Below are 22,006 nucleotides of genomic sequence, written 5' to 3'. Positions count from 1 at the left end.
AAAAGAGGAAGGAATGGGAGGGGATTCAAGTTCCGACGGTGTTGAATGGATTTAATATTGAGTTCAACATCTTTAGATTGTGAACCACTCCCATTTCTTCCCTTTTTTTAAGCTTTACATGTCACATTTGCTGTCACCATCCCCTCTCTCCCCTCCCTACACTCCACTGGGACTGTCTGTTCTTTCCAGTCTGGCAGTTGGACACATCATTGTTCTGCCATTCTCACATGCCAATCATTTACTCTGCACAATCAACATCTTTTCTGCCCCAGCACTCCACCCCCAATATTATAGCATAAATGCTGTCCCTCCATACTTCAATCAGCTCTGATGAAGAGTCATCTAGACTCGAGACATTGGCTTGCTCTCTCTCCATGGATACTGCCTGACCCGCTGTGATCGCCAGCATTTGTTACTTTCATCCTAACCAGTATCTTCCTTGGAACCAACGTCACTCTCCAGTTAATATCAGATCACTCTTTGTGGAATGCTGATGCAGGGTAACCTGAATGCTAATTTTTTAACATTATAACATTGGTTGATCCTCAATAAAAGCATTTCTTTAGTTGTAAAGTGGTTTGTAATGTCAAGAGACTGTAAATAGTGAATTATATATTATATTATATAAGGGCAAGTTAATTTCTTAAAGCACAATTAGGGGTGTACTAATGTTATGCATTCACAAACTACAGGGTACTGAGATAGATTTTAATTCTGAATGGGTTGGGGGTTGGTGAGATTGGGGTAAGTGACAGCTGAATGAAAAATGGAGGGAGACATTTGTGCATCTGGAAGATGGTGGTTGCACTGAGGGTAGCAGTGGATGTTCAGCATGGTCTTTTCAGACGGAAACTGGCAAGCCTGGAGCCCCAATGGCCTGGACCTTCACTCAGGGCCCAGGCATACACAACGTGTTTCATTATAATGGGAGAAACTTGGGCTATGCAGACACAACTTAAAATGTAATCCAAGGGTGGTATGGTGGTATAGTGGTTAACACTGCTGCCTCACAGTGCCAGGGGCCTTCTAGCCTTAGGTGACTCTCCGTGTGGGTTTCCTCTGGGGTCTCTGGTTTCTTCCCACAGTCCAAAGATGAGCAGGTTTGATGGATTAGCCATTTGGAGTTACAGGGATGGGATGGGATGGGGGGGGGGGGGGCACTGGGTCTTGGTGGGATGTTCTTTGGAAAGTTGGTGCAAACTTAATGTGCCAAGTGGCCTCTTATTGCACAGTAAGGATTCTAAGTATAATTGACATTGTGGGCCCCCACTTCCCATTGTACTCCCGTACTTCTGAACTTGAGTCCACGTCATGATGAAGTCTAAGTCTAAGTCTAAAAAAAATTCTGTTAGATCATGGCTGACCTGAAACTCGATTCCATTTTCCTTCTTTGCAATTACTGCTTCGTTTATCCAACAGAATTCTCTCAGTTTTAGCCTCACTTTCAATTATTTTCAGCATCTAATTGTTTTTTTCTCTTGGGGTCACAGGGCACAGAGAATTCCAGATAGGAATAGCAGCTTCCTGATTTTTCTTCTCAATACCTTTTAATTTTCAGATTTGGTCCTGGATTTCACCTGCAGAGGAAACAGTTGCTCTATATCCAGCCCCTTGAACCCTTCTTAAAAAAATGTAAACACCTTGATCATTGTTCCATACTCAGGGGAACACAGACGTGTTTCTGCAACCTGATCTCATACCGTAACCCTTTCAATTCCAATACTGTGTTGTGCTTCCTCCAAGACTATTTTCTTCCCTAGAAGCTAATTAAATTGATCAGGGGCCCATTGAATTTTGTTCTGAGTCTAATTCATTCAACTGTTGCAGGTACTTCTGCGCCTTTGGCAGAGAATCATCATTCCCGATTAGGTCACTGCAGCATTGATTACCTCATCTCCCTCTGGGATGCCTTAGATTAATTTCCATAACATTCCAACATTGTACTTTCTTTTCTCCTTCCTGTATTGCTTCTCTCTGGGTAGCCATCACTCTTCATTTGTCAGGAGGGCAACACTTGCATATCCGGGATGCTTAGCTAATGGAGTTTCCATTCTGCGCTCCTGCAATCTTCTGCTTAACCACTGCTGATATTTCCCAACCGTCCTCGCTGAGTGCTCTGACCTGGTCATAAGCACATTTATCTTTTGGACTGCTTTCAACTAAACTCTGTGTTACATCCCATTACAAATTTCAATTACTGATTAATCAGAGCGTCACATTGTTGTAACAGAATAACCAAGAAGTGATGACAAAGCCAAGTCCATGCCAATTACTTATGGTAGACAATTTGTGAATGAAAGGGTTGATTCATTCAGTAGAAGTGTTCTTTCCTCCTGGCTTACAAATTATATAGTAGTACAATTCGCAGCAGAATCAGGCCTTGCAGGTTGTTTCAGACATAATTACATTCGAGTGAGACAAAGTAAAGAGGGCCACTTTTCACGGCTATCAGACTGTAGCCCTATAGCCTTCTTAACAGCTTTGCTGTTCTTGGTTTTGGACACTAATTGGGTCCAGATTGGAGACAGACCTTTTCAATGCTCACAGTTCTATTGAGGAAACACCCAAAGGTTGCAGAACAAATCTAGGCTTTTTCAAGAATTCAATAGGAATGCTGAACATATTTTAAGGACATCCATGAATGGTTGTTGGCTACTTTACAAGCTCAGCAGTTAACAAAAAATAGACAACACACAAACTGCCAAAGGAGTTAGTAAGGTTTTGCAGATGCTGGAGGTTAGACCTGATAAAATGTAGAGCTGGAAGAGCACAGCAGGTCAGGCAACACCAGAGGAGCAGGAAACTTGACGTTTTGGATCTGGACCATTTATCAGGACTCCTTTCTGCTACTCTGATGCTGCCTGACCTGCTGTGCTCTTCCAGCTCCACATTTTATCTACAGTATCTCCCTACAAGTGTTCTACAGAACAGTGGCACAATAGCTATACTCTACATTTAACTTCATGCTGTATTTGCCTTTTTATTATTCATTCACAAGATGAGGGTGTTGCTGGTAAGACCAGCATTTATTGCCCATCCCTAATTACCCAGGGGACAGTTAAGAGTCAACCACATTGCTGTGGGTCTGGAGTCACATGTAGCCCAGACCAGGTAAGGTTGGCAGTTTCCTTCCCTAAAGGACATTAGTGAACCAGATGGGTTTTTCCTGCCAATCAGTAATGGATTCATGGTCATCATTAAAATCTTAACTCCCGAAATTTATCAGATTCAAATTCCACCATCTGCTGTGGCATTCTCAGCCCAGCCAACTGAGCTCTAACCAACATCCTCCTGCATCAGTTCTACTGCCTTGTGCCCATCTCCTGCCTGCTGCCCATATCTTTGCATACCATTTGTGTCCAAATAAACATCCAACACCCTCTTGAATGCCTTAGTTAAACTCTCAACTGGAAAGTGTTGTCCAAAAGGGCACTGGGTGCCAACATGATGGGCAGCACAGTGGTTCAGTGATTAACACTACTGCCTCACAGCATCGGGGTTTGATTCCAACTTTGGGTGGCTGCCTGCGTGGAGTTTGCACATTCTCCCCATTTCTGTGTGCGTTTCTTCTGGAAACTCCAGTTTCCTCTCACAATTCAAAGATGCGTAGGTTCGGGTGGATTGGCCCATGCTAAATTGCCCACAGTGTCCAGGGATATGCAGTCTAGGTGGGTTAGCCATGGAAAACATAGAGTTAAGAGATGGGGTTAGAGGGGTGGGTCTTGGTGGGAACTCTTCGGACGGTCTGTGTGGACCCGATGGGCCAAATGGCCTGCATCCACGCTGCAGGGACTTTATAATCGAATATTCTATAAGGTAGGATGGAAGGTGTTTTTTTAAAGGGTGAGGGGAGGTGCAGACAAAGGTGTGCTTTTTAAAAATTTATTCATGGGAGGAGGGCATCGCTGGTGAGGCAGCATTTATTGCCCATCCCTAATTGCCCAGTGGGCAGTTCAGAGTCAACCACATTGCTGTGGGTCTGGAGTCACATGTCGGCCAGGCTGGGTAAGGATGGCAGTTTCCTTCCCTAAAGGACATCAGTGAACCTGATGGGATATTCCGATAAATGGGGACAGAACTTCAGAATCTAGGATATTGGCAGCTGAAGGGAGCAGTAGCACAGATGAGAGGAAATTGGACACATATAGAAGGGATGGATTCAGAGATCTCAGATAAGGGAAGAACCCCATTTCATTCCCAACCATTAGCCTCCCTTGTCCTTATGAGTACAGAACTTTACAAACTAAAGGATAACTTTTTGAGGCAAGAGTAAAATAGTGGCGGAACCAACATGAGCAGCATTCCCTTGGGCTCTAGGGACTGCAGGCACGCCCTGTGAGCCCCAGAACCCCGCAGGCAGTGAGCCTTGGAGCAGCACATGGACAGTGAGCCCAGAGCAGTCTGGGGAAGAAACCCCACAGCAGCATATGGGCAGCAGCCCTGGAGCAGCGCACAGGCAGCGAATCCTGGATGGAGACCAGTGTGGGGCGACAACCCTTACCTTAGAACTTACCTTGGAACACTGTAATGTTAGCCTCTTAATATTTACCTACTCTTAACTTATTTTCAGCTCTGTAATTAAGCAACTACTTCTATTCCTTTGCTACATTTAAGAATTGCACCTACGTACTTGTACCTAAAATATCTCCATAAGAAGGCAGACATTGTAAAAGTTTTTCACTAGACTCCTACAACAGAGTACAAGTGACAATAAAAGGATACTGTTTATTGTGTTGTATATTGTAAATACTACTGGTGCAGGAAACAAAAATCAAAACCTAAGAAGTTGGGAGCACTCAGCAGGGCTGATAGCATCCGTGGAGATAAGAACAGAGTTAACATTTTCCATTGACTCTGGTTCTCTCTCTACAGGGCTGCCAAACTGCTGAGGAATTCCAACGTTTCTTGTTTTAATTTTGTAAGAAATATGATACGTAATTTCATTTCTACGCTGACTCATTGTTGATAACTCTCCGCAATCATTGCTAATGGAATTGTATTTTGACGCGTGTCTTGTCAGGAGGCACAAGTTTCAATTAACAGTGGTTGTTATTTTTATTGTTGGCGCAGGTAGTGAGTGCAAAGTTCAGTAGGGCTGCAGAGAGGGGCAAAAAGGCATAAGCAAAAACACATCATGAGCTCAGGATGCCCCCAAAGAGTTCTCTGCAGCCTCTGAGATGCTTCTTTGAAGTGTAGTCACTGTTGTAATTCAGGAAATTTGGCACTTAGTCTCTACACAGCAAGCTCCCACAAAAAAAGGCAATGTTATTATGATAACAAAGTGTGAAGCTGGATGAACACAGCAGGCCAAGCAGCATCTGATGAAGGGTCTAGGCCCGAAACGTCAGCTTTTGTGCTCCTGAGATGCTGCTTGGCCTGCTGCGTTCATCCAGCTTCACACTTTGTTATCTTGGATTCTCCAGCATCTGCAGTTCCCATTATCTCTGATCACAATGTTATTATGACTTGATCATGATTTTATTTTAGGGAAAAGTAATGGTCAGGACACTGGGGAGTTCTTCCTGCTCCTCTACAAAATGGTAACCTGGGATCTTTTACATACATTGTGGGACCTCAGCTAACATTGCATGCAAAAAACCAACATCACAAGCTCAGTAAAGGCCTTAGCTACCAATTCAAGCCTCCGGACTGTGCTTTATATCTACATCCTTTCACTGAAAGGTAGGAATCCTACCAACTGAGCTATAAGACCTTGTGAGAAGGAGTTCAGATTGGACTGAAAGGTAACTAGTGATACTATGCCAAAGCGGAGTGCATTGTTTTGTGTGGATTTGAGCAGTAAATACCAAGGAAGTCGATGGCCCAGTGGTGTCATTGCTTCACAATTAATCCTGAGACCCAGGTTATGTGCTGGGGGCCTGGGAGTGAAGGAATTTCAATTCAATAAAAATAGCCTGGAATTGTGAGTCTAATGACAAAAAGTGCTGGGAAAACCCCATCTGATGCACTAATGTGCTTTAGGGAAGGAAAGCTGCCATCCTTCCCTGATCTGGCCTCCATGTGGCTCCAGACCCACAGCAACGTGATTAGCTCTTAACTGCCCAATGGGAAATAAATGGAATCTTTGCTAGTAATAACTCATGCTGTGAATGAATTTAAAAAATCTCATTATGCTGAGATAGTTGACCTCAGCCTGAACAACAGCAGTAAGTGCTAGAAAAGACTGGAGGGTCAAGGGCCACAGGAGATGAAGGGACACCACCTTTTGATTAATTGCTGACTGAAAGTTCCTCATTGACCATGTGTATGTGAACGTTGGGTTTGGACAAAATTGGGTCATTCACATCAAAATAGCCTCCCAACATTTACTGACCATGTGCACCAATCTTGTCACTGAAGTCATCAAGATTCTCCCAAGCGTAGTTTAGGACAGTCACAATGGTAAGCAAACCATGCATCACTTGAATCAGTACAAAAGGTTGAAGGTATGGGCAAGTACCTTGGTGCTGGACTGCCATCAATGTATTATTTATCCACAGTCCTTCAGATATTTGTAAGAAGCGTGAGAATTCGCAGTTTAAAACATGCCATTCAGACCGCAACTTCCACAATCTTTGCTGATCTACTGTTTCAAGAACTCTATTTTAATCTCCTCAGGGAAAACTCTACGCGAATATTCACTGACTCCCCAAAACTGCTGGGTTTCTTCTGGACGCTCTGGCTTCCTCCCACAGTCCAAAGATGTGCAGGTTTAGGTGAATTGGCCATGCTAAATTGCTGAATAGTGTACAGGGATGGAGAGATTAAGTGGATTAGTCACGGCAAAGGTGGGTTTACAGGGATAGGACGAAGTTGAGGTGTCTGGCTGGGATGCTGTTGGTGGGGTGCGGTGGGGGGGGGGAGTGGTTTGGTCAGTGCAGACTCAGTAGACCAAATGGCCTCTTTTTGTAGGGATTCTATAGACTACCCAGCAAGGCCTCCATAGTGTTCGTTCCCACTCCGAGCCTGCTGTATTCCAGCCATTATTCCCTTACACCTGGTTTTTGTCCCAGAATCACTGGCACTATTGTGGCCTAAAGTATTTGATCATCTCAGTCTAATAATTATGCTATTAAACATCAATTTCATTCACAATTACTTTGTGCAATTATAACATGACAGGTTTTTGCTCCTCTACTATGTCTTCCTCTTCTCACTCTCCTGGGGGAAGGGGCGAAGCAGCTCGCCAATATCTCATTACCTGGCATTTCACATGGATGAGTGAAGGAGGAAGTGTCCACAAGTTATAAAGGGTGTGATAATACTGTGTGGAGCTGGAAGAACACAACAGGCCAGGCAGCATCAGCGAAGCTGGAAAGCTGGCATTTCAGGTTGGGATCCTTCTTCAGAATATAAAAGGGGTTACACTGCCATGAGCAATTGGTCGACAATGGAGATACGGACGCCTCAGCTAATTTTAATACCTTCTGACCAAGTCAGCACAGTTCCACAGGTCAGTCTGACAAGGACAGCACGAGATCAGTGAGAGTGAGGTTTACCTTACCTGTGCGACTTTCGCTGTCTCACCCAAAAAATGTTTGCTCAACCATTCAGCTGAATACACGGCCGTGAGGAGGTGTGTTTCATCAAGAGGCTCACCACTTCGAGCACAACTGGGATTTGTGCAACTGCGATAATGGTAACCTGCAGCTCTTCTTTCCTGGTCACCTTCCTTCATGAAAAGGCACATGCATGAACATGATCATTCGAGGGCTTGACGGCGGCAGATGCAAAAAAGTTGTTTCCTCTTTTGGGAAAGTCTGGGACCTCAGAGCACACTTCAGAATAATGGGTTGATCATTTAAGATGGAGTTGAGGAGGAATTTTTTCTCTCAGGGGGTAATGGACTAGTGGAATTCTTCACCACCTAGGGCTGTAGAAGTTGAAAGTTATGTATACACAAATACATACAACATACATGTTACATAAGGCTGATATAGACAAGTTCTGTCAGTAACAGAACCAAGAGTTATAGGGAAAAAGGCAGGAAAGTTTAATTTAGGAAAGTGGAGTCGTGGATTATCAAATCAGCTGTGAATTAGTCAATGGCGGAGCAGGGTCGATGGGCTGAATAGCCTGCTTTTGCTCATGTCTTTCTGGTCTTGTGGATGTGCGCAGAAGATGATTTATTCATCTGGGTGGCCACCCTTTGAGATGAGCTGGCCTTGTCCTGCTCTCTAACCCCAGAGCTGCAAATGGCCTTATAATGTCACAGGGCCAGGAGAATCTCAGCCAATGAAAAACTCATGTTGGTGAAGGATCATCAGTCTTGGTTGTGATGCCTCATGCTGTTAAATAGTAGGCTGGTTTAAAGAATAACCTTCTGTGAGAGATACCGAAGGATAACTGCAAGAGGAAATTTAAAAAGTTAAAAGTGGGGCTGCATGATAGCTCAGCTGTTAGCACTGCTGCCTCACAGTGTTAGGGGCCTGCGTTTGAAACCAACCTCGAGTGACTGTCTGTGTGGAGTTTGCATGTTCTCCCTGTGTCTGTGTGGATTTCCTTTGGGTGCACTGGTTCTATCCAACATTCCAGAAATGTGAAGGTTAGGAGGGTTGGCAATGCTAAATTGCCCCATACTGTGCAGGCTGGGTGGGGTAGCCATGGGAAATGCAGGGTTACAGGGATAGGGTGGGACATTCTTTGAAGAGTTGGTACGGGGTCAATGGGCCAAATGGCCTGCTTCCACACTGCGGGCTTTCTATGATAATAAAATGTGAGGCTGGATGAACACAGCAGGCCAACCAACATCTCAGGAGCATAAAAGCTGACGTTTCGGGCCTAGACCCTTCAGCAGAGAGGGCTCTGATGAAGGGTCTAGGCCCGAAACGTCAGCTTTTGTGCTCCTGAGATGCTGCTTGGCCTGCTGTGTTCATCCAGCCTCACTTTTTATTATCTTGGATTCTCCAGCATCTGCAGTTCCCATTATCTCTGGGCTTTCTATGATACTAAGTGGAAAAGCAGGAAATCTGAAAATGTTTGTGTTTCCTGTTTGCCTGAAAGAAATTCTATCACTTGGGGGAAAAAAAATTGCAGTGTGCATTAGGACCGAGTGGAATCCTCCCAAGCCATGACTTGGCTGTAAATACAGCAGATTTATTACACACAACACACTGTACTGGGATTACCGGTCTGCTTCCAGAGAAGGAGAGAGATGCACTTTGCAGTGCCCAGAATGTCCCCATTACAGGCTCACTTTGTTGCTGTCAGTCAGTATACCTGGACTGAGACAAAGTCTTAGGGACTAGTTTTGATAACTTTAAGGTAGGGTGGGGACCCACCAGAAGTCAGCTTCACTTGTCAGATGTTGCATCTGTGCACGCTGAGTGAGTCGCTGTTGATCAGTAACTCCCGGTCCGCCTGCGACGCCGAGCTGCTATGCAGGGAGGGGGTGACTTTCTGCATCAACGTGTCGAAGCAGCAGCCGTTCCCGGCGCTGAAGATCAGCGGCATGCGGGTGCCGGTCTTTGACGAGCCGGCCGAGAATCTCTACAAGTACTTCGACCGGTGCGCGGACGCGATCGAAGACACGGGCAAGCAGGGAGGCAGGACCCTGGTCTACTGCAAGAACGGCCGCAGCCGCTCAGCAGCGATCTGCACCGCTTACTTCATGAAGCACCGCTCCCTCTCCCTCCAGGAGGCGTTCGGGGTGAGTCTGATACACAGATGCAAACTCTCACTCACATCTCCAGTGCTGTTGTTGCAATGCAAACATAAAACAAAGGTGGTGGGGGTGCGACCACATCAGACAGTACAACAGGAGGCTGTTCTGCCCATCGTGCGAGAAGATATCCCATTAGTTCCTCACCCCCCTCCATCGTTTTATTTTACCCAAAAAGTTATCCAGTTCCCCTCTGTGCCCTAAGACAGGGTCTAACATAGGAACAAAAACAAAGTTGCTGGAAAAGCTCAACAGGTCTGGCAGCATCTGTGATGGAGAAAACGTTTCGGGTCCGGTGACCCTCCCTAAGAACATTTTTCCAGCAACTTTGTTTTTGTTCCTGCTTTACAGCATCCACAGTTCTTTCGGTTTTTATTTAGAGCCTAACATAGAATCCCTGCAGTGTGGAACAAGCCATTCAGCCCATTGAGACCACACTGACCCTCCGAAGAGCTTCCCACCCAGACCCGGCCCTGCATTTCCCATGGCTAACCCACCAAGCCTGTGAACCCTGGGGCAATTTAGCGTGGCCAATCCACCTAAATTGGACTGTGGGAGGAAACAGGAGCACCCGGTGGAAACTCACGCAGACACGGGGAGAATGTGCAAACTCCACACAGACAGTCACCCGAGGCTGGAATTGACCCCAGATCTCTGGTGCTACAAGGCAGTAGTGCTGGCCACCATGCCACCCATCACATGGGCACCCACTGCCCTTTTGGACTTACACATTCCAGTTGAGAGTTTAAGTGTGGCATTCAAGAGGGCATTGAATAGTTATTTGGACACCAGTGGGGCTCAAGGAAATGGGCACCAGTCAGGAGATTGGCATAAGGCAGTTGAACTGATGTTAGTTAAACCCCAGTAGACTGGACCAACAGCTTTGCTTCAATTCCTGACACCAGCTGAGATTATCATGAGGGATTCTCCTTTCCAACATCTCCCCTTGATCAAAGACATGGTGACCCTTCAGTTAAGCCACCACTAGGTGTCTCTCTCTCTCTAATGAGAGAGCAGCCCTGTGATCCAGTAAGACTGTGGCAACCAGGGACAGAGCTGGCCAAATGGCCTCCTTTGGCACAATAACACTGTGAGAACAGTCAAATGTTTTCTCCACTGAGTCTTTACCAATTAAAAAGTAAGATTTTACCCCTGTTCGCTGTCCTCCTGCCACAATCGTGCCCTATCTACTTTACCAAAGCCCCTCACGATTCTAAACATCTCTATTAAATCTCCCCTTAAATGTCTCTGCTGTAAGGAGAAGAATGTCAACCTCCCCTGATAATTGCAAGCCCACCTCTGGTACTATGCATATAGGCCCACTCTGCACTCTCTACATGACCTTGACCCCCTGAGTCACACTGATCAGAATGGGACAAGGTTTCTGTTGAAGGCCGAGTTATTGATTGAGAAAGTCCAGCTAAATTTCTCTTTACTTTTTCATGAAATTGCGGGTGAGGCCAGAATTTGGGTGGCCATCCCTAAGTGCACTTGGTGAATGGTTTTCAAGGCTATTTCAGAAGGCAGTTAAGAATTAACCACATTGCTGTGGATATGGAGTCACATATATGCTAGATCAGGTAAGATAGGTAGATTTCCTTTCTTAAAGGACACTATTAGACCAGACGTGTTGTTTTTACAGCAATCAATGATTGTGATTGTTATTACTAGGATCAGTTTTGGAAGGTGATCACAGTCGCATTATCACTAGGGCAACATCTCTCCTCTTTGTTTTTCTGTTCCTTGGACATGGTCCAATGGATGCTAACAGATATCCAAGTGAACACTCAGGCTACTCAAACATAGTGGATAACACAGCTCAGCCTAACTCAGCCTTTGCTTGTTCACACATGATTTCTCTCCAGGGACACTCACTGCATGATAATCAGAAGTCTGAAGGCAATTCTTCCAGCCCAGCCCAGGACAGAACGGGGAGTAGGGTGGTGGAGGGTTGATGGGATCTCATTGCCAGTGGTTTAGCTCAGATGCATCGGAATGAATGAGGGAATTGAAACTGGCACCCTCTGGTGTGGGACTTGGCATGTTTTTATATTCATTCAGAGGATTTGTGCATCACTGGCTCGGTCAGCATTCATTGCCCAACCCTAATTGCAGAGAGGGCAGGTGATAGTAAACTGTATTTTTGGGGGGTTGGCGTCACATGTAGGCCAGACCAAGCAATTTCCTTCCCTAAAGGACGTTAGTGAACCAGATGGGTTTTTCCTAAACAATCGTATCATGGTCATCATTAGACTTTTAATTCTAGACTTTTATTGAATTCAAATTCCATTACTTTCCATGATAGGATTTGAACCCAGGTCCCCAGGACATTGCCTAGGTCTCCAGATTAATAACCTAGCAATAGTATTACAAAGCTATCACTCCCCTCACCATCACCATCAAGGGCCCTAACATACCTTCTAGGTGAAACAGCACTCCACCTGCACTTCCCACCATAGTCTGGTGACCACTTCATGGAACATCTATGCTCTGTTCACAAAAATGAACCCAAGCTTCCAGTTGCCTGCCACATTAACACACCACCCTGTTCCTCTGGCCAATATCTCTGTCTCAGGCTTGCTGCAGTGTTCCAGTGAAGCTCAGTGCAAGCTGGAAGAACAACACCTCATTTTGGACTTGGGGACCCTGCAGCTCTCTGGACTCAATATCAAGTTGCACAATTTCAGGGCCTGAACTTTCCCATGTCCTAGCCAGCTACCCCACACACCAGGCCCGCCATTACACGCAGCCTATCATTAGCCACTAACAGTTGCCATTAACAGCTGTTCGCCATCCCAGCCAGACTGTTAGCAACTCTTTGGTCTGTCCAACATTCTTCTGTCTGGGCTTTATCCCCACCTATTGTTTACTCCTTACTCCCGTCCCCTCACCCTATCTTCCATATATAAACCAACACTTCCCTAGCTACCATCAGTTCTGAGGAATGGTCATTTGATCTGAAACGTTAACTCTGATTTCTCTTCACAGGTGCTGCCAGACCTGCTGAGCTTTTCCAGCAACTGCTGCTCTTGTTCCCGATTTACAGCATCTGCAGTTCTTTCGGTTTTACCATCACTGTGGACTCTGGCTTGCTGTAGGGTGGATGTGTTAGCATTGTACAGAAACAAACCCAGGGCACAGTGAGCCCTTGCATTTTGAAACGTGATGGGTGAGTCAGTGATAAAAGACTTTGACAGGGTAGATGCAGAGGAACAATTTCCTCTGATTGTTGGGGGGTGGGTTTTGGGGGGGGTGGGTGGGGGGTGCGTCAAGAACAAGAAGCCATGAACTTGACAGCAAGACTGAGCTATTTACACGAGAGAGCCGGAAACATTCTTCCATATAAAGGCACAAATCTGGCACACAGCCTGGTGACTGAGTTTTTTTGATGTTTTGTTATGGATCAGAAGATACGAAGTTGCACTAGCTAAATGGAGGTGGGACGCAGGCTGGTCATAACCTAATAGAATGGTAGAGCAGACCGTAGAGGCTAAGTGGCGTACTTCCTGTCCTTATCATTGAACAGCCTAGCAATAGCTACTGCCTGCCCCTCATTAGGGAATGGCCACAGATTGGACGTGGCAAAGTCAAGTGTAATCCAATGCTAGCCATGAGTCAGCACTTAACTGCTACAGATGAACAGGAAATTAGAGAGATATAATAAACTGCTGTGCCTGCTGCGAAACCTAGCCCATGACATTATAGGGATGGTTTCTACAGCAACAGAGCCAGGCAGCCCTAGTTTCACTCCAGGATAATACGAATGCACAGCCGCACTTTATCCCTTCAGAGTTCAATGTGGTTGTACGTAATGTTCTCAGTCGATGTAACATTACTGACCAAATTGCTTTTAGGGAAATCAATAAGAAAGGATGTGAGCAATCAGACAGAGGGTCTTCAGTTAGTCCCATTAGCTAAATTAAATCGCTTCAAAGGTTCAGTTCAACCTTTTCTTACTGCTGATTTATTTTAGTACCGCTGTTTGAAACTGTATTGCTATCAATATTTCCAGAATGATTAATGCAGTTTTGTCTGTTGTTTGACACTTGGGATAAAATCTATCACCATGTTTAATGGCCACACACCATCATACGATGAGATTAACACAGGTAGGAGTTCTACCTGCTCGATCTGAACCGCACACTCCCTGCCTACAAAATGTGGCCCTGTAGCTCTTCTCTGTTGCACAAGTGCCACTTGTCTGCCAAATGGTACCCATAACATCTGCACCTCTGATGAAAAGCATGCCTGTGCTGTTTGGTGAGAGCATTCTGAAAGGGAATTTGTGCCAAAAGTCTGCAGGGTAGACAAAGTGTGATGTTAATCACTCAGAGTTTGCATAACAGCACGCTGACCTTGCTCGACTTTGCGCAGAACTTCTACTTCTTTCACTCAAACTTGGAGAGGCACATCAATTGCCTTCTAGCCCCATTTCCTCACTGCTCACAGGACATTTTACATTTAACCAGGATGACGATATGACTGATTATATTGGTCTCAGTCTTTGACTGGCTTCGTACTAGAAATAAGTCAGCCAGGTTTCTTTAGTCATGAAAGAAGAGCAAGTTTATTACAAATGTATCTTATCCAAACAAACATGCAAAGACTATTGATAAGCAAAAAGGGTTTAGGTTGTGCAAGGTAGACAGGATTTATACTCTAACATCCTGAACGTAACATGATGCAAGTATAGATGGGTGACGGGCAAATGATATTTGAGCAATTCCACAGAGCACATCAATAATGAATTCGAGCCAACAGATCCCACAGATTTCTCAGCAATTTTTCACCTCCCTCCCAGACGTGAATGACATTGTGAGTGACTAAATGTCAATAAACCTTCAGAAGAGATGTGGTTTTGGTTTTCAATGATAACAAACTGTGGAGCTGGATGAACTTTGTTATCTTGGATTCCACAGCATCTGCAGTTCCCATTATCATTGGTTTTCAATGATCTGCCCTTGGATCTCTCTCAATCGTCACTCTGTCAAGTACTGCCTCAAGGGCTGTGGTTGTCCTAGAAGTCCACCTTCCTCTCTTGGGAGTATGTCTGTTAGATTTTTTGGAAACTGCACTCTAGCACTTACTCATAAGCATGACTCCAGCTTTTCACAATTATACTGAACTATTGATGGTACCCAGGTTACTTCCAAACCTTTCCAGTCCTTTGGACTTCTCTGAGCCCTCCCTTACTGACATGGACAATCAGCAAGCTTTACCGAACCACTGTTGTCCCGGATTTGTATCCAGAGCTCTAATGTGGTGTAGTTGCACAAAGCAAATACTGCACCTGGAGACAGTAAGAACTGCTGATGCTGGAGTTAGAGACAAGACGCCGTGGAGCTGGATGAACAGAGCAGGCCTGGCAGCATTGGAGGAGCAGGAAAGTTGACATTTCAGGTCAGGACCCTTTTTCAGAAAGTACTGCACCTGGGTTTTTGATTGAACTATTTTTTGCTCATCAGATTCTTTACAAACCTTCACAGTTCTAGAAATTCCCCGGGCCCTTCACTTTCCCAGTGTCATTCAACTGTTCTAAGACTTTCCAATGCATCAACTCCAAAGAACCTATAGCATCCAGTTGACTAACTGTTAATTGTGTTCAGACTGTGTTCAATTCCTTCACAGCTCCAAAGTCGTCACTGAGCTCTCACAATGCAAAACTATTCAACCAGGACTTTGCTTAGCCCAATTATGCAGAACCCCTGTAGATCAGTTGCCTTTGACAGTAGCACCCCTGCCTGATGTGAAATTTAGTTTCTCTCTGTCATACAGACACACACCCACATACACAAACACTCACACACACACATACCGACAAAAACACTCACACACACATACGCACACACACAAACACACACACACACACTCACACACACACAGACATTCTCTCTCGCACACACACACACGCATTCTCATACACACTGTCTCTCTCACACACACATGCACACTCACATACACACTTGTACACATACATACTCACACACATACACTGTCACACACACATGCTCTCTGTCTCAAACACACGCACACACACACACAAACACACACATACACACACACAACACACTCTCTCACCCTCACACACACACTCTGTCTTCTGTCTCACACACACACTCTTTCACACTCACACACACTCCTCTCACACACACACTCTCATGCTCACACACACAGTCACGCACACACACTCAACACACACTCGCACACACACACTCTCTCACACTCACACACACTCTCTCACACACTCTCATGCTCACAAACATAGCCTCACACAGTCTCTCTCATGCACACACATTCACACTCTCACAGACACACACTGACTCTCTCTCACACAGACACACTCTCTCACACTCACACACACACACACACACATATTCACACACACACTCAATCACACGCTCTCACATACATACACTCTTTCACACACACACACTCCATCTCTCACACACACACTCTCTCACACACACACACACACACACACTCTCACACAGTCTGTCACACACACACACTCAACACATACTCTCACACTCACACACACACTCACACACACTCTGTCTCACACACACACTCTCACGCTCACACACACGCTCACAGTCTCTCTCACGCACACACATTCACACTCTCACAGACACACACTGACTCTCTCTCACACACACTGTCTCACACACAAACACACACATACACTCTCTCTCTCACACACACACATAAACTCACACGCACTCAATCACATGGTCTCACATACGCACACACTCTTTCATACATGCACACACTCACACAGACACACACACACTGTCTCTCGCACACACTGACACACACACTTTTACACAAACACACAGACACACCCACACACACACATTCTCACACTCTCACACACACGCAACACGCACTCTGTCACACACACTCTCTCACGCACACATGCACTCTCTCTCACACACACACTCTCATGCTCACACACATCACACGCATACACGTATAGACACACACACACACACACACACACACACACACACACACACACACTTCCTCACACGCACACACTTCCAGTCTTAATAGCTTTCGCCTTTGAACTCCTCTCCTGTGACACCTGAACAGTCACTGGAGCCTGATATAATGGGAACTGCAGATGCTGGAGAATCAGAGATAGCAAAGTGTGGAGCTGGATGAACACAGCAGGCCAAGCAGCATCTTAGGAGCACAAAAGCTGACGTTTCGGCCCTAGACCCTTCATCAGAAAAGGGGGATGAGGAGAGGGTTCTGAAATAAATGCGGAGAGAGGGGGAGGCAGAGAAATCCCCTGAGGTTTGTCCAGAGGGGGGAGGGTAACTTCTTCAGGTTAGGCATCCCTGGAAGAGGCTTCGCAATGAGGTTAAAATTGTATCAGAGATAATGGGAACTGCAAATGCAGGAGAATCCCATTATCTGTGATACAATTTTAACGTCACTGTGAAGCCTCTTCCAGGGATGCCTAACATGAAGAAGTTACCCTCCTCCCTCCGGACCAACCTCAGGGGACCTATTCACCTTCCGTGCGCCTCCCCGACTCTCCCTATTTATTTCAGAACCCTCTCCCCATCCCCCTTTTCTGATGAAGGGTCTAGGGCTGAAATGTCAGCTTTTGTGCTCCTAAGATGCTGCTTGGCCTGCTGTGTTCATCCAGCTCTACACTTTGTGCTTAGTAGACTAATGCAAGTGTTGTAATAGGCGAAGCAGAATAGGCTGTCGCTAAGCGTAAATGTAATAACATTTTGGAACAATCAAATGTAGCAACTTTGGAACTAACTGCACACTGATTATTACAATGTTCTCCTTGTGTTTCTAATTGCCACACTCAACAACAAAAAAGATTTACCCACTCAATGTAGACCAAGATGGCCCCTGGAGAAACGCAGAAGGTTTGGCAGCTTCTGTTGAGAGAGAAGCAGCATCAATGTTTCGAATCTCATGATGCAGTGTCAGAGCTGACAACACAGGGTAAGGGGTGGTACTTATGCTGATGATGGGTGGTAGGGGAGTGCATAGAGTCCATGGACATGGAGCCCAGAGAGTGGGAGAAAGAAAAAAAGGATAGGCAAACAAAGAAATATCTTATGATAAGCCAAGAAAGTGATAAATACTAAATAGGCTGCTAATGAGAAGAATGAATAATTGCAAATGTGTTGACTGTACAGGAAGCAACCCATACAAAGTGGGACGTAAAGGCCGGGGGGTACAGTTACCGACATGGAGGAGGGTGATATGTTCTGAAGTTATCTAACTCGAATTTGAGTCCTTGAGGCTGTACTGTGTACGTAGGTGGAAGATGAGATGTTATTTTTCCAGCTTGCCTGGAGCTTTACTGGAGCACTGCAGCAGTTCTGAGATACTGCATCATGATTGAGTTTGTAAGTTTGCAGATCAACTTGAACACCGTCTCCACTCTAGAAAGGATGGCCTCCAAGTTCTGTATGCTCTAATGGAGCCGAATATGAAGCAGAGATTAGATTCCTCTATGTACCTTGACAATAATCACAGGCTTTCTATCTGGCTTCCCAACAAACAAAGCATTTCACTGGGCAATACTGTCGGCTCTCTTCCCTGGTTGATTCCATCAAAGCCCTCATTTAAGTCCTGATATGGTATGAAACGCCTTTAGCAGGTGGGGCCTTAAGATGAGAGGTAGGTTAATTGCCACTGGGCCACTTTGTACAAAGTTCAATTATGCCAGCTGGAGTGGCAGTGATACCCAATAATTAGTCCCCAGCTGAGATAACTAGGCGAAGTGAAGCAACCCAGCCAGCATTTCTCCAGTAGAACCTGACTGACTGATTTTAAACCTGCCCCTGTGTTTTATTTTCACAGCACGTGAGATCAGCCAGGCCAGCTGTAGAGCCCAATGAGGGATTTTGGGAGCAACTTCAACGATATGAGAGTGAACTTCAATCCAGGAGGACTGGGGCTCTTTCTTCAGCCAGTGGATAAATATGTCAAGCAGTACATCAGCCTTTGCTCTGAAATAGTTCCCTTGAGACATGCTTCACTGATATTAAGAGAGAATCCATACTGGATGCTACTGTCATTCAGTTATTTTGCCTTATTTTGTCATGCTTCACTGTTTCAACAAGGATGCCGTCATGATTTCATCTGATTGTAATGTATGATACTGTCGTTCCATAATGCATTTTGGTCAGGTTCTGCTGATCCTCTACTAGTATCGACCTATTGTAACAAAGTATTTGGGGGCTGGAGGGCTTACACAAGGGACGGGTCATGAGTTTATTGGCCCTTTCAACATTGCACATTAATGTCCATCTCCAGCCTTTTGCCTCTACGTTCTTTACACATTTGTCACTTCTCAAATCTGTGCATATCATTCCCGGAACACCATTTAAAATCCTTCCAGTTAAATTTTGACAAGGCCAAAACAACTCCAATTTGAAAAAAAATGATATCCTGTGCAAATGTGACAGATTTGCAGAATGTCTCCTCATCCTTCTCAATCTGATTGCAGCCATTGATACAATGATCACTCCAAAATCTACCAACACCTCTCCATTGTTCTCCAACAAGGCCGAATGATACTCTCCTGGCTGAATACTTTGTTTGCCAGAAAGTCATGCCAATGGCTTTTTGTCCTGCCCTGCACCATCACCTCTGTAGCCCATGTATTCTTGGCCCCTCCTAACTCTCATCCAAACGCTGCCTGCGGGTGATAAGAATTAAATCCGCATCAGTCGCCAGACATAAACTGACAACACCCACCACTTGGATAGACTTTTTCCATCTCCATAAGATCGTCTGCCTCAACTTATTGTTTTCTGAAACCCTGCCTCATTGATGACTTTGTTCCCTCTAGACATGACTACTCTGACTCAGCCTTGCCTGACCACCTGCACTCCACCCTTGGTAACTCCACAGATCAAAGCCGAACTTGCTGGGTCTATTTTAACTCTCACCAACTTTCTTTCATCCTTCTCCTCTGTGCTTGCAGACATTCATTTGGCAATTCCTCAATTTCTGAATTCTCAGCCTTGTTTGAAAATCAATTGATCACCTTGCCCCACCTGACCTGTGGACACTCCTCCAGCCCCTCCAACCCACTGAGGTTATTTTGTTCCTCCAGTTCTGTGCCTTGTGCATTCCTGATTTTAATCACTTCGCTGGAGGTTTTGACTGGATCCTCTTGAATTCCCTCCCCTCAGCTCTCTGCCTCAGTTCCCTCCTTGACATTCCTCAGAACCAAACTCTTTACCTAATCTTTCTGTTATTCCTGTGATGCCACCTTATGCAGCTCAGTTTCAAGTTCGATATTACATTGCTCCTGCGAAGCATCATGTGATACTTCATTGCCTTAAAAGCATGATGTCATTTCAGATTGTTGTTGATGTTATAGGACAAGTGCTACGATATTTTTTAGTTGTTCAAAGTGTACTTCGTTTGCCTGAAAAAACAATGACAAACAGAGGTCTTGTGGAGCATTGGATCCAGGAAGACTAAGCTCAAGCCTGACTCTAAGACTCAATGCCCTAGGACGGTGTGTCATAAAGTGGCCAAGCAGGTGGGATGAGGTTAGTAGGGCCGCACCCCCATCTACCTACTAACTTCATCCCACCTCCTTGACCTGTCCGTCTTCCCTGACTGACCTATCCCCTCCCTACCTCCCCACCTATACTCTCTCCACCTATCTTCTTTACTCTCCATCTTCGGTCCACCTCCCCCTCTCTCCCTATTTATTCCAGTTCCCTCTCCCCATCCCCCTCTCTGATGAAGGGTCTAGGCCCGAAACGTCAGCTTTTGTGCTCCTGAGATGCTGGTTGGCCTGCTGTGTTCATCCAGCCTCACATTTTACACACTTCTCATTGTTGGCTGTCACACCCTATTTATCAGGGCCACAACTATTCATGATTTTGAGTGGCTGGATCAAATTAACCTCTTAACTATCCCTTGATTGAAGAAGAATCATTTCTGCCTAGTCTCTCCTCATAAATGAAGCCTCTTACTCTTTGTATCCCTTAGGTTAATTTTCTCTGCCCTCTCTCTGTTGCCTTGACATCTATCCTTATGTGTGATGCCCAGATACTCCAACAGGGTCCAAACCAATGACATGTAGAGGTTGACCCAAAGGATTTACAACATCTGACCTGAAAAAGTAGATCCATTTGCCTGCATGGCTCAAGCAGGCTTTTAAAGGAAGGCCAAAGCTTCTGATCAGAATAGGCGGGAGGATGTCTAAATTCTTGTGGCATTTCTGCAAGATGGCAGCAGAGTAGGCTCATCCATGCCATCTGCTCATCTTCTGTTTTTTACTTCTTTTCTCATTTATTTTAAATTATTTTTCGACTAACTACTGTCTGGAGAGAGGCAGTGGTATCGGGCTGGCTAAATCAGATGGGTCAACTAGATGGCCAATGTGAGGTAGCGGTTGGGTGCCTGACCCAGGACTCTGGGCGAATTCCCAACGCCTGGCGTGCAGACTGAAGTAAAGGCCGAGGACCGACTCGTGGACCCAAGGCAAGACCTGGCGCCGATGCTGCCTGGAACAGGGCTTTGGCGGTCCGCTGTGTGGCAGTGACGGAAAGCCTGAACTGGGACTATGGTGGGTCTGAGATCCCAGGAGTGAGTCCAACTTGACGATGGCAGTTCCCCCGTCATCTGCAGTGGCGACGAGAACAGGGGAGACCGAGCCAGCACAGGGAAAGAGTGCGAAAGAGAAGAGGATCGACTCATTGTAGGAAGTGCAGTCACAGCATGGCTAAGCACGTAAGGAAACCTGTAATGGTTGAACTTTTAGCTTTATTGCTTGACTTAATACTAAGAAGGACTGTAATGTGTAATACTGTGTGTGGCAACATTAAAAACTTTTCACTGTACTTCTGTATTGAGTACACATGACAATAAAGTCTAAATCTAAATCTAAAAATGCACACCTTGATGGAACAATGTGTAAAGTATCTCTCCCCGCCCTGTCCAAGCCTCATTGATGATGTGCAATTGGATTGCTTGGAGACCTGTACCACAAAGGCAGACTTTCTGTTTGTAATCTGGGAGGAGCACTGGAGTTTGATCAAACTGTGAAAACATCCACAGGATCCCATTCTTCACTTCCGTCTTCCGCCAGCATTTCTGCTGACCCACGCCCTCCCAACTCTCAACTGATACCTGCCTTGTCTTCGTGGTCTTCCACATATAATGGAGTGGGCTATATGGTGGTTACTGCCGATATTTTGCTGACTTGGTGCTCATTTAACACCCGAGTTGAAAATCTCCTGAGCACAGCTTCACTGCAGAGACAGCCCCAAGTATAGTAACCAGATAGGGACAGATATAGAACGTGGAATGTAAGATTGACTGACAGGCACCAGCTGTGAT

At 45.5% G+C, this 22,006-nt stretch overlaps 1 protein-coding gene across 1 annotated transcript; it reads left to right on the top strand.

Annotated features, from left to right (window-relative positions):
• Positions 1-9,121: 9,121 nt before the first annotated feature.
• On the top strand, positions 9,122-21,519 carry dusp28 (dual specificity phosphatase 28). The gene is made up of 2 exons (XM_048542482.2): positions 9,122-9,649; positions 18,500-21,519. Exons 1-2 carry the CDS (start codon positions 9,305-9,307, stop codon positions 18,617-18,619), a joined length of 465 nt encoding a protein of 154 aa, XP_048398439.1. The 5' UTR covers positions 9,122-9,304; the 3' UTR covers positions 18,620-21,519.
• Positions 21,520-22,006: the final 487 nt, after the last annotated feature.

The sequence above is a fragment of the Stegostoma tigrinum genome, chromosome 14, assembly GCF_030684315.1.
Source record: "Stegostoma tigrinum isolate sSteTig4 chromosome 14, sSteTig4.hap1, whole genome shotgun sequence".
NCBI classification, from domain to species: Eukaryota; Metazoa; Chordata; class Chondrichthyes; order Orectolobiformes; family Stegostomatidae; genus Stegostoma; species Stegostoma tigrinum.
Note: the sequence above shows the minus strand (reverse complement) of the source record. Positions and strands in the feature narration are given on the sequence as shown.